The following is a 14,998-nucleotide window of genomic DNA, read 5'->3' as shown; positions in this document are numbered from 1 at the left end:
ACATTATGATTCATATTTGTCTCACCGGTATTTGTCTCACTCACAAATCCTATGATACTACCTTCTCCATAAATTTTCTTCCCTCAATGTCTCATACATAACTGTACTTACTCTTAATTTGTTATGTTCATGAGTTGACTTTATTCACCCAATGAGATTGTAAGCTCTGCAAGAACAGGTACCTAGTAGTAACATTTTTTTAAATGACTTCTGGGGCAGTAATTCTTACCCCGAGACTTCTAATTTAGACAGTAGAGCTGTCCAGTCTAAGGAAGGCATCAATATTTTTGGCTTTTGGCTAGGTAGACTTCTACAGTGTGGTAACATAAGCTATTTCATGCTCACCAGAGGCCCTGATAACATTGGAAAACACATTTTCATTTAATAAATACCTTTATTGAAAAAACAACATTATAAACATGTCTTTCATAATGAAAGTTTGGGAATTAGTGTTTGGCCATGTCTGGCCCAATGTTAAGTATTAATGATTACTAAGAATATGATTGATTTATTGATAGAATAATTAATGAACTTTTTGTTTTAGGAAATGTTGTGGGCAACTTGGGACATTCCTTCTTCAGTCAGAGTTTCCTTGGCAGTAAAGAACATGGTGGATTCTTATATGTGACATCTACTTACCAGTCACTGCAAGACCTAGTACTCCCAACCCCACCTTACTTGTTTGGGATTCTCATCCAGAAATGGGAAACTCCTTGGGCTAAAGTGTTTCCCATCCGACTAATGTTAAGACTTGGAGCTGAATATCGACGTAAGTAATAAAATAGCTTCTTCTATGCTATATAACCAAAATGTGATGGCTAAATAAAGGCCTGAGATAATCAGACCCCCACCCCCCAGTGATAGTCCAACAGAAGTCTTTTGAAGTAGCTAAGCTAAATTTGGCCATTGTCTTTACTTATTTTAGCTTTAATGGTAAAGACTAAAAATCTCAAAATAGGAAGTTAGTGATTAATACCTTATAAACTTAAGTTCATGTTCAGAAAAAATGTATTGGACTTTAACAAGTAACCTTTTACAGTATCTATAGTGAACTTTTTTTTTTTTTTGCTATTTTGTTGGAAAATATTTATGACAAAGTATATCTTACATAACATAACAGGTACTGGAAACTAGTGGTATAGCGATCACTTTCAGTTGGTAAAGTGAGCAGTAGAAGAGCTTCCTTGCCCACTGTGGAAGTCATACAACTAAGTATGAGGTTTCTTTTAAGACATTAAGGCTTAAATGTAAGTTTTATTTTAAACTATATTTTTACTTGATCAGAATTGCTGTGGTCTAGGAATTGGGCCATTTGAACAAGATTCTTAACTCTGTGACTTACTAGCTCTGTACCTTTGGGCAAATCACTTAATCTGTCAGTTTCTTCTGAACTGGAAAAAATAATACTTGCCTTTTACGTTATGTAAGATTATTAAAAGGATCAAATGAAATAATGAAAAACTATTTTATGAATCATAAAATAATATATGCTTTCAGCAAGTCAGCTTCATTCTTTCACTTATTCATTCAGTAAGAATTTAATAAAGGAATTTAATAATTTAATAATTAGGAATTTAATAATTTGTTACTATTTGTAACAAATCCTGGGAATTTAGAAATAGTTAAGACATGGCTACAGGTTCTTAGAAACCTTTGTAAGGAAGACATACAGAAATCATGATTACAGTAGTATTATTGTATTAAAACACATGTTCAAAGTTAACCAAGTTCTCTTGGAGTTCTGAGATGGGCCCTAACTTCACCAAGAATGAAGGAGTTGGATAAGGAACATTTCTTGGACCAATTTACTTCTGGACTGAATTGTGAAAGAGGCATATGAATCAGCTAAATGAAGTAGGGAAAGGAAAGGGTATGTATGCAGAGGAAACATGTTATCTTCCTGTCTTATACAGGCAGTTCACCCCCTAACATCCAAAGAGTAAGCCAAATAATAGGTCACCTCATGTTTGGCTGTTCTAAGGAGAATCCTGATGGGGAGGTATATAAGAGTGAACACAGAAGAATTAGGAGAGATTTGTTTCCCCAGATCATATTAATCCAGTTTGAAGAAGAGTGCTTCCTAAGATTTTGTAGTTCATTTTTAAGACTGCTGCATCAAAAGGCTTATTCGGATCATCAAAAGACTTACTCTGGTATGGTTTGTAGAAGGCTCAGAATTTGTCTTTGATGCTACCATGCTAAATACTTTTGACCCCTAAATTTCATATTATCTAAAACAGCTATTCCATTTATATTTTGAAAATTTTATGAACCCTAATGTCTCTCTTTTACCAAAATATTAAGCTGTCAGACTTAGTCTCATTATTTCTCATTTCCATAGTTTATCCATGCCCACTCTTCAGTGTCAGATTTCGGAAGCCATTGTTTGGAGAGACGGGGCATACCATCATGAATCTTCTTGCAGTAAGTTGGAGATTTTTATTGCCTTCTTTCTTACTGGGGTTTGTACAGAAGAAGGAAGAGAGAGATTTCATTTTTTGTTAATAGCCATATCCCTGCCACTTCAGGCAAGTGGAGATTTATGCTGTAGGAGAAGAACAACATATATATTCTCTGGAAAGTATATGGTGCTTTGGAGTGGAAATAGTACAGGATTTCAGCTCTTTGTTATACATTTGCTATAGAAGTTACCTTGCAGGATTATTTTGAGGTCTAGAGGTAATGTATATTTAAAGCACCTAGCATTCTATCTCGTTTTTATTTTAAGTGTACCATATCATACCAGTGTCCCCTTTGTCTGTATAGCTTATTGTTTAGCCCAGGATAGCTCAGAGATTTATTCAAATACCTTAAGCAAATAAGGTATTCATTCTTTTCTGATGGATTTGTGTATAGGTTGGGATTCAGACTTTAATCTTTTCCTTTCCCCTGGGCTCTCCCATGTACCTCTGCTCTTGCACAGCCTCTGACTCTTTTGACTAAGGATATTGTTTGGTTTGGGCCTGCTAAGGCCTTTGCTGTACGTGTGCATAGACCAAGGTCAATCCTGGGTATTTGGAGAGTTTATGAAGCTTGCTATGGTTTTCTTACCTCCCAGAACCTTTGTTAAATCTCTGCTAGACTGCCTGGTTGTTACTTTCCCCAAATAGGCTAACAACCTCAAGCTAACTGAGCTGCTGGCCCTCAGTTCCTGCTAGCCACTGAGATTACCACTGCAGCTGCTCCCACTCCAAGTGAGATCCTTCAAGTAGCAGAGCTGATGTTTCCACAAACTACCTTGAACCACCTGAGAGGGCTAGGGTGCAGCCCCAAGAAAGATACAGACTCAGCTCTACTATGCTTGCTTGAAGTTCAGTAGCTTTCACAAATAAACACAGCTCAGCATGTTGTATGCCTTTGGTCTAACTCCAGAACATCATAGTGATTGTTTTTAAAAAACTATTTACCCAGCTTTTTAGGGGATGGATTTATTTCCTTACTCTGTCTTGCATTTGTATTATAGCTTTTACTATGTTTTAAAGAGATTTCAGTAATAAGAAAAACTCTTTTTTTTTTTTAAAAGATTTTATTTATTTATTTGACAGACAGAGATCACAAGTAGGCAGAGAGGCAGGCAGAGGGTGGGGGGAGCAGGCTCCCTGCTGAGCAGAGAGCCCAATGTGGGGCTCAATCCCAGGACCCTGGGATCATGACCTGAGCTGAAGGCAGAGGCTTTAACCCACTGAGCCACCCAGGCGCCCCAATAAGAAAAACTCTTGTAGCTTTACCTGTGTAGTTGCCATTTTCAGTGATCTTCATTCCTTTGTGTAAATCTGTATTTCCCTCTGGTGTTGTTTTCCTTCTGCCTGAAAGATTTCCTAACATTTATTGTCATGTGGATCTTCTGGTAAGAAACTTGTTTGGTGGGGCGCCTGGGTGGCTCAGTGGGTTAATCCTCTGCCTTTAGCTCAGGTTGTGATCTCAGGGTCCAGGGATTGAGCCCCGCATCAGGCTGTCTACTTGGTGGCGAGACTGCTTCTCCCTCTCTCTCTGCCTGCTTCTCTGCCTACCTGAGATCTCTCTCTGTGAAATAAATAAAATCTTTAAAGAGAAAAAAAGAAAAAAAAAGAAACTTGTTTGGCATTTGTATTTCTAACAGTATCTTTATTTTACCTTCATATTTGAAAAATATTTTTGCTGGATATAGAATTCTAGGTTGGCAGTTTTATTCTTTGAGTATTTTAAGGTTTTTTTGTTTATTTATTTGACAGACAGAGATCACAAGTAGACAGAGAGGCAGGCAGAGAGAAGAAGGGAAGCAGTCTCCCTGCCAAGCAGAGAGCCCGACATGGGGCTAGATCCCAGGACCCCGGGATCATGACCTAAGCCGAGGCAGAGGCTTTAACCCACTGAGCCACACAGGCACCCCTTCTTTGAGTATTTTATTTTTTCCTTTTTTTTTATTATGTTCAGTTAACCAATGTATAGTACAGCATTAGTTTTTTTTGTTGTTGTTTATTTTGTTTTTTTAAATTTTTTTATTTTTTATAAACATATATTTTTATCCCCAGGGGTATGGGTCTGTGAATTGCCAGGTTTACACCCTTCACGGCACTGGCCATAGCACATACCCTCCCCAATGTCCATAACCCCACCCCCCTTCTCCCAGCCCCCCTCTCCCTAGCAGCCCTCAGTTTGTTTTGTGAGATTAAGAGTCACTTGTGCTTTGTCTCCCTCCCAATCCCATCTTGTTTCATTTATTCTTCTTCTACTCCCTTAACCCCCCATGGTACATCTCCACTTCTTTATATCAGGGAGATCATATGATAGTTGTCTTTCTCCGATTGACTTATTTCGCTAAGCATGATACCCTCTAGTTCCATCCACGTCATCACAAATGGCAAGATTTCATTTCTTTTGATGGCTACATAATATTCCATTGTGTATATATACCACATCTTCTTTATTCATTCATCTGTTGATGGACATCTAAGTTCTTTCCACAGTTTGGCTATTGTAGACATTGCTGCTATAAACATTCGGGTGCACGTGCCCCTTCGGATCACTACGTTTGTATCTTTAGGGTAAATACCCAGTAGTGCAATGGCTGGGTCATAGGGTAGTTCTGTTTTCAACATTTTGAGGAACCTCCATGGTCTTTTCCAGAGTGGTTGCACCAGCTTGCATTCTCACCAACAGTGTAGGAGGGTTCCCCTTTCTCTGCATCCTTGCCAGCATCTGTCATTTCCTGGCTTGTCAATTTTAGCCATTCTGACTGGTGTGAGGTGATATCTCATTGTGGTTTTGATTTGTATTTCCCTGATGCCGAGTGATATGGAGCACTTTTTCATGTGTCTGTTGGCCATCTGGATGTCTTCTTTGCAGAAATGTCTGTTCATGTCTTCTGCCCATTTCTTGATTGGATTATTTGTTCTTTGGGTGTTGAGTTTGCTAAGTTCTTTATAAATTTTGGACACTAGCCCTTTATCTGATATGTCATTTGCAAATATCTTCTCCCATTCTGTCAGTTGTCTTGTGGTTTTGTTAACTGTTTCCTTTGCTGTGCAAAAGCTTTTGATATTGATAAAATCCCAATAGTTCATTTTTGCCCTTGCTTCCCTTGCCTTTGGCGATGTTCCTAGGAAGATGTTGCTGTGGCTGAGGTCAAAGAGGGAGGTTGCTGCCTGTGTTCTCCTCAAGGATTTTGATGGATTCCTTTCTCACATTGAGGTCCTTCATCCATTTTGAGTCTGTTTTCGTGTGTGGTGTAAGGAAATGGTCCAATTTCATTTTTCTGCATGTGGCTGTCCAATTTTCCCAACACCATTTATTGAAGAGGCTGTCCTTTTTCCATTGGACATTCTTTCCTGCTTTGTTGAAGATTAGTTGACCATAGAGTTGAGGGTCAATTTCTTGGCTCTCTGTTCTGTTCCATTGATCTGTGTGTCTGTTTTTGTGCCAGTACCATGCTGTCTTGATGATGACAGCTTTGTAATAGAGCTTGAAGTCCGGAATTGTGATGCCACCAACTTTGGCTTTCTTTTTCAATATTCCTTTGGCTATTCGAGGTCTTTTCTGATTCCATATAAATTTTAGGATTATTTGTTCCATTTCTTTGAAGAAAATGGATGGTACTTTGATAGGAATTGCATTAAGTGTGTAGGGTGCTTTAGGTAGCATAGCCATTTTCACAATATTTATTCTTCTAATCCAGGAGCACGGAACATTTTTCCATTTCTTTGTGTCTTCCTCATTTTCTTTCATGAGTACTTTATAGTTTTCTGAGTATAGATTCTTAGCCTCTTTGGTTAGGTTTATTCCTAGGTATCTTATAGTTTTGGGTGCAATTGTAAATGGGATTGACTCCTTAATTTCTCTTTTCTTCTGTTTTGTTGTTGGTGTAGAGAAATGCAACCGATTTCTGTGCATTGATTTTATATCCTGACACTTTACTGAATTCCTATTCTAGCAATTTTGGAGTGGAGTCCTTTGGGTTTTCCACATATAGTATCATATCATCTGCGAAGAGTGATAGTTTGACTTCTTCTTTGCCGATTTGGATGCCTTTAATTTCCTTTTGTTGTCTGATTGCTGAGGCTAGGACTTCTAGTACTATGTTGAATAGCAGTGGTGATAATGGACATCCCTGCTGTGTTCTTGACCTTAGCGGAAAAGCTTTCAGTTTTTCTCCATTGAGAATGATATTTGCGGTGGGTTTTTCTTTGAGTATTTTAAAGATGAATAGCAATCACTTTACTGTTTTCTGGTTTGCATTGTTTCAGACAAGGAGTCCTTGTTCCCTCTTTCTTCCTGTCTGTGTAATATTTTTTCCTTCTCTGTGTGCTTTAAGGTGTTTCTTTTTATTACTGGTTTTAAACAATATGATTATGTACCTTTTTATGGTTTTTTTTTAGTGTGTTTCTTGTGCTTGGAATTTCTTGAGCTACTTAGCTTTTGTGAGTTTATAGTTTTCATCAAACAACATTTGCTGTCTACCTCCTCCTCTTCTTCAGGGACTCTAATGCTATAGACATATTAAGCTGCTTGAAATTGTTCATAGCTCACTAATGCTCCTTTTTTTTTTTTAATTTTTCTGTCTTTTTTTTTTTCCTCCTTGTGTTTCATTTTGAATGGTTTTTACTGTTGAGACTTCAAGTCAAGAATCTTTTATTTTGTATTGTTAAAGCTGTCAGTTCCATTTTGGGGGGGAGAGGTGATCTCACTCATTATAATTTTCATCTCTAGAAATTTGACTTAAGTCTTTTCTATATCCCATATGCCTGTACTTAATTTTTTAAACATCTGGAATATGATCATTGGAACCTTATAATGTTTTTGTTTAGTAATTCTAAGATCTCTATCGGTTCTAGTTCAGTTTCCATTGATTAACTACCCTCTTACTTTGAGTTGTATTTTCCTGCTTCTTTGCACGCTTGGTGTTTTTAAAGTTCTTATTGGATGCCAAATATGATTTCTCCGCACTGGGTGCTGGATCTTTTTGTATTCTGTAAATATTCTTGAGTTCTGTTACAAGTAAGGCAGTTAATTTACCTAGAAATAGTTTGATCCTTTCAGTCTTGCTTTTAAGATTTGTAAGGTGGGGATGCCTGGGTGGCTTAGTGGGTTGAGCCTCTGCCTTCAGCTCAGGTCATGATCTCAGGGTCCTGGGATCGAGCCCCACATCAGGCTCTCTGCTCGGCTGGGAGCCTGCTTTCCCCTGTCTCTCTGCCTGCCTCTCTACCTACTTGTGATCTCTCTCTCTCTGTCAAATAAATTTTTTTAAAAAACCTTTAAAATTAAAAAAAAAAAAAAAGATTTGTAAGGTGGAACCAAAGTCTTATTTACTATAGTACTAATTATTCCCCACCACTAAGGCAAGACCCTCTGATTACTTGTAATTACTCTGGCCCTATTTGGAATTAGGCCAAACTTCACAGATCAAAAGCACATTTCTTTACAAGACTTTTTTTTTTTTCCCCTAAGATTTTAGTTATTTATTTGTCAGGGAGAAAGAGACACCAAGAGAGGGAACACAAGAGAAACATACTCCACACTGAGCAGGGAGCCCAATGCAGGGCTTGATCCTAGGACTCTGGGATCACGACCTGAGCCCAAGGCAGATGCTTATCGACTGAGCCATCCAGGTGCCCCACAAGACTGTTGTTACTTTTGGCACTAGCTTCAAGTTTAGGGGTTCCCAGGCTACCTATACTTCTGACTAACTGGATACAAATGCTAGCATTCCCACTGCCCTCTCAGTTTTGATAATTCACTGGACTGATTCACAGAACTCAGCAAGGTATATAATACTTGTGATTACAGTTTTATTATAATAAAGGAAATACAAATCAGGGTCAGTCAAAAGAAGAGACATATAGGGGGTAGCTAGGTGGCTCAGTGGGTTAAAGCCTCTGCCTTCGGCTTGGGTCATGATCCCAGGGTCCTGGGATCGAGCCCCACATTGGGCTCTCTGCTCAGCGGGGAGCCTGCTTCCTCCTCGCTCTCTCTCCCTGCCTCTCTGGCTACTTGTAGATCTCTGTCTGTCAAATAAATAAACAAAATCTTAAAAAAAAAAAAAAAAGAGAGAGACATATAGTACAAGGTCTGGGAGAAACCCACACACAAGAAGCCTCTGTGTCCTCTGGGACATGTCACCCTGCTGATACATTGATTTATATTATAACATGCACAGAGTAAGCACCTGTACTTTGTGTCCTGAGTTTTTATTGGAGTTTCCTTACATAGGCATGACTGACTGAGTCATTGGCCATGTGATTGAACTCAGTCTCAAGCCCCCCCTGATATCATGTGCCTCAAGGCCCCATCTTCTAATCACATGGTTGATCTTTCTGGGATGACCAGCCCCCATCCTGAATTATTTTGTTCACATAAACTATCTGAGGACCCACCATGAGTCACTAAATTAACATAGACTATCAGGGATCCACCACTGAATAATGAAGACATTCTTACCATTCAGGAAATTCAGGGGTTTGGAGGCTACCTCTCAGGAACCTGAACAAAGGCCAGCCAAATTCTTTGTCATGTAAGAATATTCTAACCTAATGCCCATTGAATATGAGGTTTACTGCTCTGGTTTTTAGGACCAGGCACTGTTCCCACACCTGTGTAACAGATAATGTTCCCAGTAATCATTTCAGGTAGTTTCTGCACTGGGCTTACAAAGATTTCTCACACACATTCACTGATCAGAACTCTGCTGAATTCTTGAGTGAGACACTCTGCAAATCTTTGGACCTCTTCTCTGCAGTGTTCTCCTCTCTGATACTCTGTCCTGTGAACTCTAGCCACCTTGGGTTTTTGGATTTTCAGTTTTATCACCTCAACTCAGGAAATCTGCCATCTCCCCTGTGTTCCCCCTTCCTTCACCTGAGCTTGGAAACTGTTTTGTTTGGAGGCATAACCTGGATACTCATAGAGCTCATCTTGTTTGTTTCCTGCCTCTCAGGAATCACTGTCATTTGTTGCCTGAGATTCAGTGTCTTTAAAATCATTGTTTCATGTGTTCTCTGCATTTTGTTTGTTTGTTTGTTTTTGTTTTGTTTTCAGGCAGGAGGGTAAATCCAGGCCTCTTCTCTCCATTTTGGCCAGAAGTGGACATTTTATTTTATTTATTTATTTTCTTAAATAATCTCTACAACCAATGTGGGACTCCTACCTAACTCATGACCCTGAGATCAAGAGTTGCATGTTCCACCAACTGAGCCAGTCAGGCACCCCCAGAAGTAGAAATTTTGAAATTATATTATAAATCTACAGGATCTCTTTCTCTTTCTTTTTTTTTTTTTCTTTTTTTTTTTTTTAAAGATTTTATTTATTTATTTGACAGAGAGAGATCACAAGTAGGCAGAGAGGCAGGCAGAGAGAGAGAGAGAGGAGGAAGCAGGCTCCCTGCTGAGCAGAGAGCCCGATGCGGGACTCGATCCCAGGACCCTGAGATCATGACCTGAGCCGAAGGCAGCGGCTTAACCCACTGAGCCACCCAGGCGCCCCGTCTGTCTCCCTCCCTCCCTTTACTCTAGTCCCCATCGCTTTATCACTCCCTGGCAACTTTAGTTTTTAGTCACATTTTTTTTTAAATTTTTTATTTTTTATAAACATATATTTTTATCCCCAGGGGTACAGGTCTGTGAATCGCCAGGTTTACACACTTCACAGCACTCACCAAAGCACATACCCTCCTGAATGTCCATAACCCCACCCCCCTTCTCCCAGCCCCCCTCCCCCCAGCAACCCTCAGTTTGTTTTGTGAGATTAAGAGTCACTTATGGTTTGTCTCCCTCCCAATCCTATCTTGTTTCATTGATTCTTCTCCTACCCACTTAAGCCCCCATGTTGCATCACCACTTCCTCATATCAGGGAGATCATATGATAGTTTCTCTGCTTGACTTATTTCACTAAGCATGATACGCTCTAGTTCCATTAGTCACATTTTTGACAAGGTAATTTTTCTTGCTGATTATAATCTGCTTTAGAATGAAGAGATATTTATCCTGTAATCTAGTAGCATAAACTAATCTAGTTTTATGGCCTTTTATATCAATCCACTTATATAAACTTTTAGTGGGTTATCTCCTGAAGTATCTTGCTCTCCATCACCACCATTAGGGAGGAAAATTTTTTCTCTTTCAAGGATACTTCCAGCTGGTCTAAGAATTAAATTGACATGAGACAGATTACAGCAGAAAATTGAATTTAACTTTGTATATATGAGAACCTCACATACAGGAGGGTTCAAAAACAGAAAGGTAAAGTGAGTTATATATGCCATCCTGAGCTAAGGAATGGGATAGGGGCTTGGGGCTTCCAAAGGGAGGAGGGCAGTTCACAAGGCAATAAAATTAAGAACAAATGTTTGGTAATTAATTAGATGTTTGCCCTACCATTACAGATGGGTCTCAGATAGAATTTATCTCTGATAATAACTCTAATTCTGAGAAAGCCCCTCAGGTAGTTTAAACAAGGGCAAAAGTTTCTCTTGAGCCTACAGGGTGTCAGTTGCCTGCAGGTCAAAGTGGCACATTTGGAGGAGCCTGTTTTAAAACCCTTTAAATCCTCTTCTCTGTCGCTAGCTTACTAAGACTTATAATCTATTGATTCTAACACTTTTCCATTGTGTCTCACTCCCCTTGCCTTTCCCTCTCCCTAAATTAAGATTCCACGGTTTTATCATTAAAATCACTTTTTTTTAATTTAAAATATAATTCTGGTTTCTCTCTCTTTCTCTCTCTTACCCTTTGTTGTGGTGGCCCAGCAAAATGTAAACCCTAGTTAAATTTATCTTTATTAAAAAAATTCATTTTTATTTATGTGCAGTTAAATTCACCTTTTGTAGCGTATACTTCTCAAAGTTTTGACAAATGTAAAGAATTATGTTACCACCACTGTTGCAGTTAAGATATAGAACAGTTCTGTTGTCACTCCAAAAAATTTGCTAGTGCACCTCATTGATCCTCTGTCACTATAGTTGTAGCTTTTGTAGACTGTCTTATAATTGGAATTATATAGTACATAGACTTTTCAGTCTGGCTTCTTTTACTTATCATAATGCATTTAAGATTCATCTGTGTTACATATGTTGTTGGAGAGGCAATAATCTTTTCCTCTACCTATCTTTGGTTCTTTGGCTGAGGCCCTATAAATTAGACTGGCCAAAGAGTGATTAACGGAGACATTTTCAGGTGGCATATTCTGGTAACCTTCCATATCAATAGTTCATTCATCTTTATTGCTTTGTAGTATTCAGTTGTATGTAAGAACCACAGTTTATCCATTTACCTGTTGATGGATCTGTGGGTTATTTCTCACATTTGGTTATGAAGAAAGCTGCTGCAAACATTCATGTATGAAATTTTGAGTGAGCATTAGTTTTCCTTTCTCTTGGATAAATACCTGGATTAGGATAGTTAAGCCATATTTTACATTTAGTGTTATATAGAACTGTGGAATTCTTTTCCAACATGCCTCTAGTAGTAGTGAATGCCTCTAGCATTCACAAGGAATATAAAGAATTCTTTTTTTTTTTGCCAGCACTTGTTATTTCTCTCTCTCTTTTTTTAATTTTTGCCATTCCAATAGGAGTTTAATGGTCTTAATTTTTTTAAAAATGATTTTATTTATTTATTTGACAGAGAGAGACACAGTGAGAGAGGGAACACAAGCAGGGGGAATGAGAGAGGGAACACAAGCAGACTCCCCACTGAGCAGGGCTTGAACCAGGGCTTCATTCAGGACCCTGGGATCAGGACCTGAGCCCAATGTAGATGCTTAATGACTTAATAGTCTTAATTTATGTGATTTTAATTTGTATTTTGCTTATGATGAATTATTCAGAGCATTTTTTTTCATGTGCTTATTTGCCCTCCTTATGTCTTATTTAGTGAATCTTGGGATTTTTGCTTATTTAGAAAATATTATTGTTATTTTGTTGTTGAGTTTTGAGAGCTTTTCATGTATTCTGAATATAAGTCCTTTGGTAGATATTTATCGTTTGTATATTTTCTCCCAGCCTGTGGTTTATCTTTTTATTCTCTTAACAGTGTCTTTCACAGAACAAAAGTTTTTAACTTTGTTAAAGTTCAGTTTCTTTTTTTTTCTTTAATTTTTTATAGATTTTATTTATTTCAGAGAGAGTTGCAAAAGCAAGGGTGAAGGGCAGAGGGAGAGGGAGAAACAGGCTGCCTGCTGAGCAGTGAGCATGACTCAGGGCTCCATCCCTGGACCCCAGGATTGTGACCTGAGCCAAAGGCAGACACTAAACCGACTGAGCCACCTAGGCATTGCTAACATTTAATTTCTTAATGTTTTTATGGAGCATGCTTTTTATATGATATCTAAGAACTTACTGACCAGAATGACATCACACATATTTTCTTCCATGTTGCTTTGTAGAAGGCTTATAGTTTTATTTTTATGTTCTATATTTAAGTCTATGGTCCATTTTTAGTTAATTTTTGTTCATGATTGTGAGGCATTGTTAGAAACTCTTTTTTTTTTGGTCCAGTACTGTTCATTGAAAAGACTATCCTTTCTTCATTTACCTGGCTTCACACCCTTATCAAAAGTCAGTTGGGGCACCTGGGTGGTTCAGTCAAGCAACTAACTCTTAGTTTCAGCTCAGGTCATGATCTCAGGGTCCTAAGATCAAGCCCCTCATGGGGCGCCATGCAGAGATTCGCTCCCCTCCCTTCTCCCCCCATCACACTTTTTCTCTAAAATAAATAAATAAAATCTTTAAAAAAAAAAAAAAAAGTCAGTTGACCATACCTGCATGGATCTACTTCATCCTTCATTGATAACTTTGTCCAAGCCTGAATGTGGATGAAGACAAAAAGAGTAGCCCATTCTCTGGTCTCACTTTAGATTCATGACCGATACCATTAAAGAAGCTCTCAGACGTGGCAATCTTTCCTGCTCCATAACACATTTCTCTTCTCATGTTTTCTCAAATTTCCAGTGCCTCCTCTTCTTTTCTCACTTTCAGCTGATGACTCAGCCCCAATTTCCCTGAGTTAATAGAAGCAGTCAGAAGACAATTTTCACACCATTCCATCCAAAAACTTATCAGTATCTATACATTTTCTTTTCTTAGCTTCTAGGACACCTTTCTTTCTTGGTTCTTCTGCAGACTTCTGATTTGCCACTTTTCCCTTCCCATCATGTTCTACCTCTCAGTAAATGGAAGTATGGTCTTACAGTTGTCCCGTCCATTTAATTCAGAATCATCTTTGATTCTTCTCTTTTTTCCACATTCCACATTCAATCCAGTGACAGATATTGTCAGTTACCTCTTCAAAATATATCTAGAATCTGATAACTTCTCACCACCTTTTGAACTGTTAACACTTTGGTCAAAGTTATCACTGTCTCTTACCTGAATTATTCTTGTATTTTTTTTTGATCTCCTTTCTTCTATCCTTGTTCCCTTACCGGCTATTCTACAGAGAAGTAAGAGGGATCTGTTAAAATAGGTCAAAAACCTTCTCACTGTAAAGGCAGAGGTCCTTATGGTGGCCTACAAAACCCTATGAAATCTAGCTTTGTGCTGTCACTGTGACCAGAACTCCTACCACTCTTGCTCATTTTGCTGGTTGTGGTTAGTGCATGTGCATATGTTTTATCTACAAATAGTCACTGAGTGCCTAGGCTGTTCTAGGCATTTGGGATATAACAAGAAGAAAACAAGTGAGAGTCCCTACCCCTTGGAGCTTACTCTAGAGGGAGGAGACAGTTAACACAGAGTAATAAGTATTCAGATATTTGTTTAATATTGTACATAAGGTGTATATGAGACAGGTCTACTTCTTTATGAGAATTTATAATCTAATTAGAGAGCTAGAATATACACATTAGAGTTTTCATTATACATTTCCTTATTATTTAAATTAATAGTATCTTCTAATTTTCACATTCTTTCCAGCTTGTGCTGCTTTTATTACTATAAATCAAATCCTGCCATTGGTGAATGCTTTATTCCACTTCAATCTGCTTTTTCCCAGGACTTCAGAAATTACCAGTATACATTGCCAGTAGTTCAAGGTTTGGTGGTTGATATGGAAGTTCGGAAAACCAGTATCAAAATTCCCAGCAACAGATACAATGAGGTAAGATTTATCACCAAGGCATATTTTTCATTGTTAAATACACAAATGAAAATGAAAAAATATGAGTATATATAAATTTCATTTTTTAATTGATAATGAAATCAGTTCATAATGCTATGTGACTTAGATCAGTGATGAGGAATTTCATGACAAAATCAAGATGTTAGGTTTGTGATTTATTTAGTCATTAGTTGTGTCATTGATTGTGCTTTTGATACTGTGGTAATCAGTGACAGATTTGCATTTCAACTAAGGTATAAAATTAACTTTATAGCACTAGTGGTGGGATCTTTCCATTTTTCCCTCTTACTGTGAATATATATTATTTTTGACAATACTTAACATTTAAGCATTAACTCCCAAAATGAATTTTAAGTAAGATTTCAAAAGCAAATAAATGGTTGCATTTTGAATTAATGAATGGTTCCATTTT

The 14,998-nt window shown here is 38.0% G+C and overlaps 1 protein-coding gene across 4 annotated transcripts in view; it reads left to right on the top strand.

The window, feature by feature from the left end:
* The window catches only part of ZFYVE9 (zinc finger FYVE-type containing 9), a 195,222-nt gene that overhangs the window by 143,572 nt on the left and 36,652 nt on the right, over positions 1–14,998 (top strand). For all 4 annotated transcript variants that reach the window (XM_032303362.1, XM_032303360.1, XM_032303361.1 and 1 more), the window contains 3 exons: positions 545–769; positions 2,342–2,424; positions 14,461–14,565. In XM_032303362.1, coding sequence (XP_032159253.1) covers positions 545–769; positions 2,342–2,424; positions 14,461–14,565 — 413 coding nt within the window. The remainder of the gene's footprint in view (positions 1–544; positions 770–2,341; positions 2,425–14,460; positions 14,566–14,998) is intronic.

This window comes from Mustela erminea, chromosome 10 (genome assembly GCF_009829155.1).
Source record: "Mustela erminea isolate mMusErm1 chromosome 10, mMusErm1.Pri, whole genome shotgun sequence".
In the NCBI taxonomy this organism is placed as follows: Eukaryota; Metazoa; Chordata; class Mammalia; order Carnivora; family Mustelidae; genus Mustela; species Mustela erminea.
Note: the sequence above shows the minus strand (reverse complement) of the source record. Positions and strands in the feature narration are given on the sequence as shown.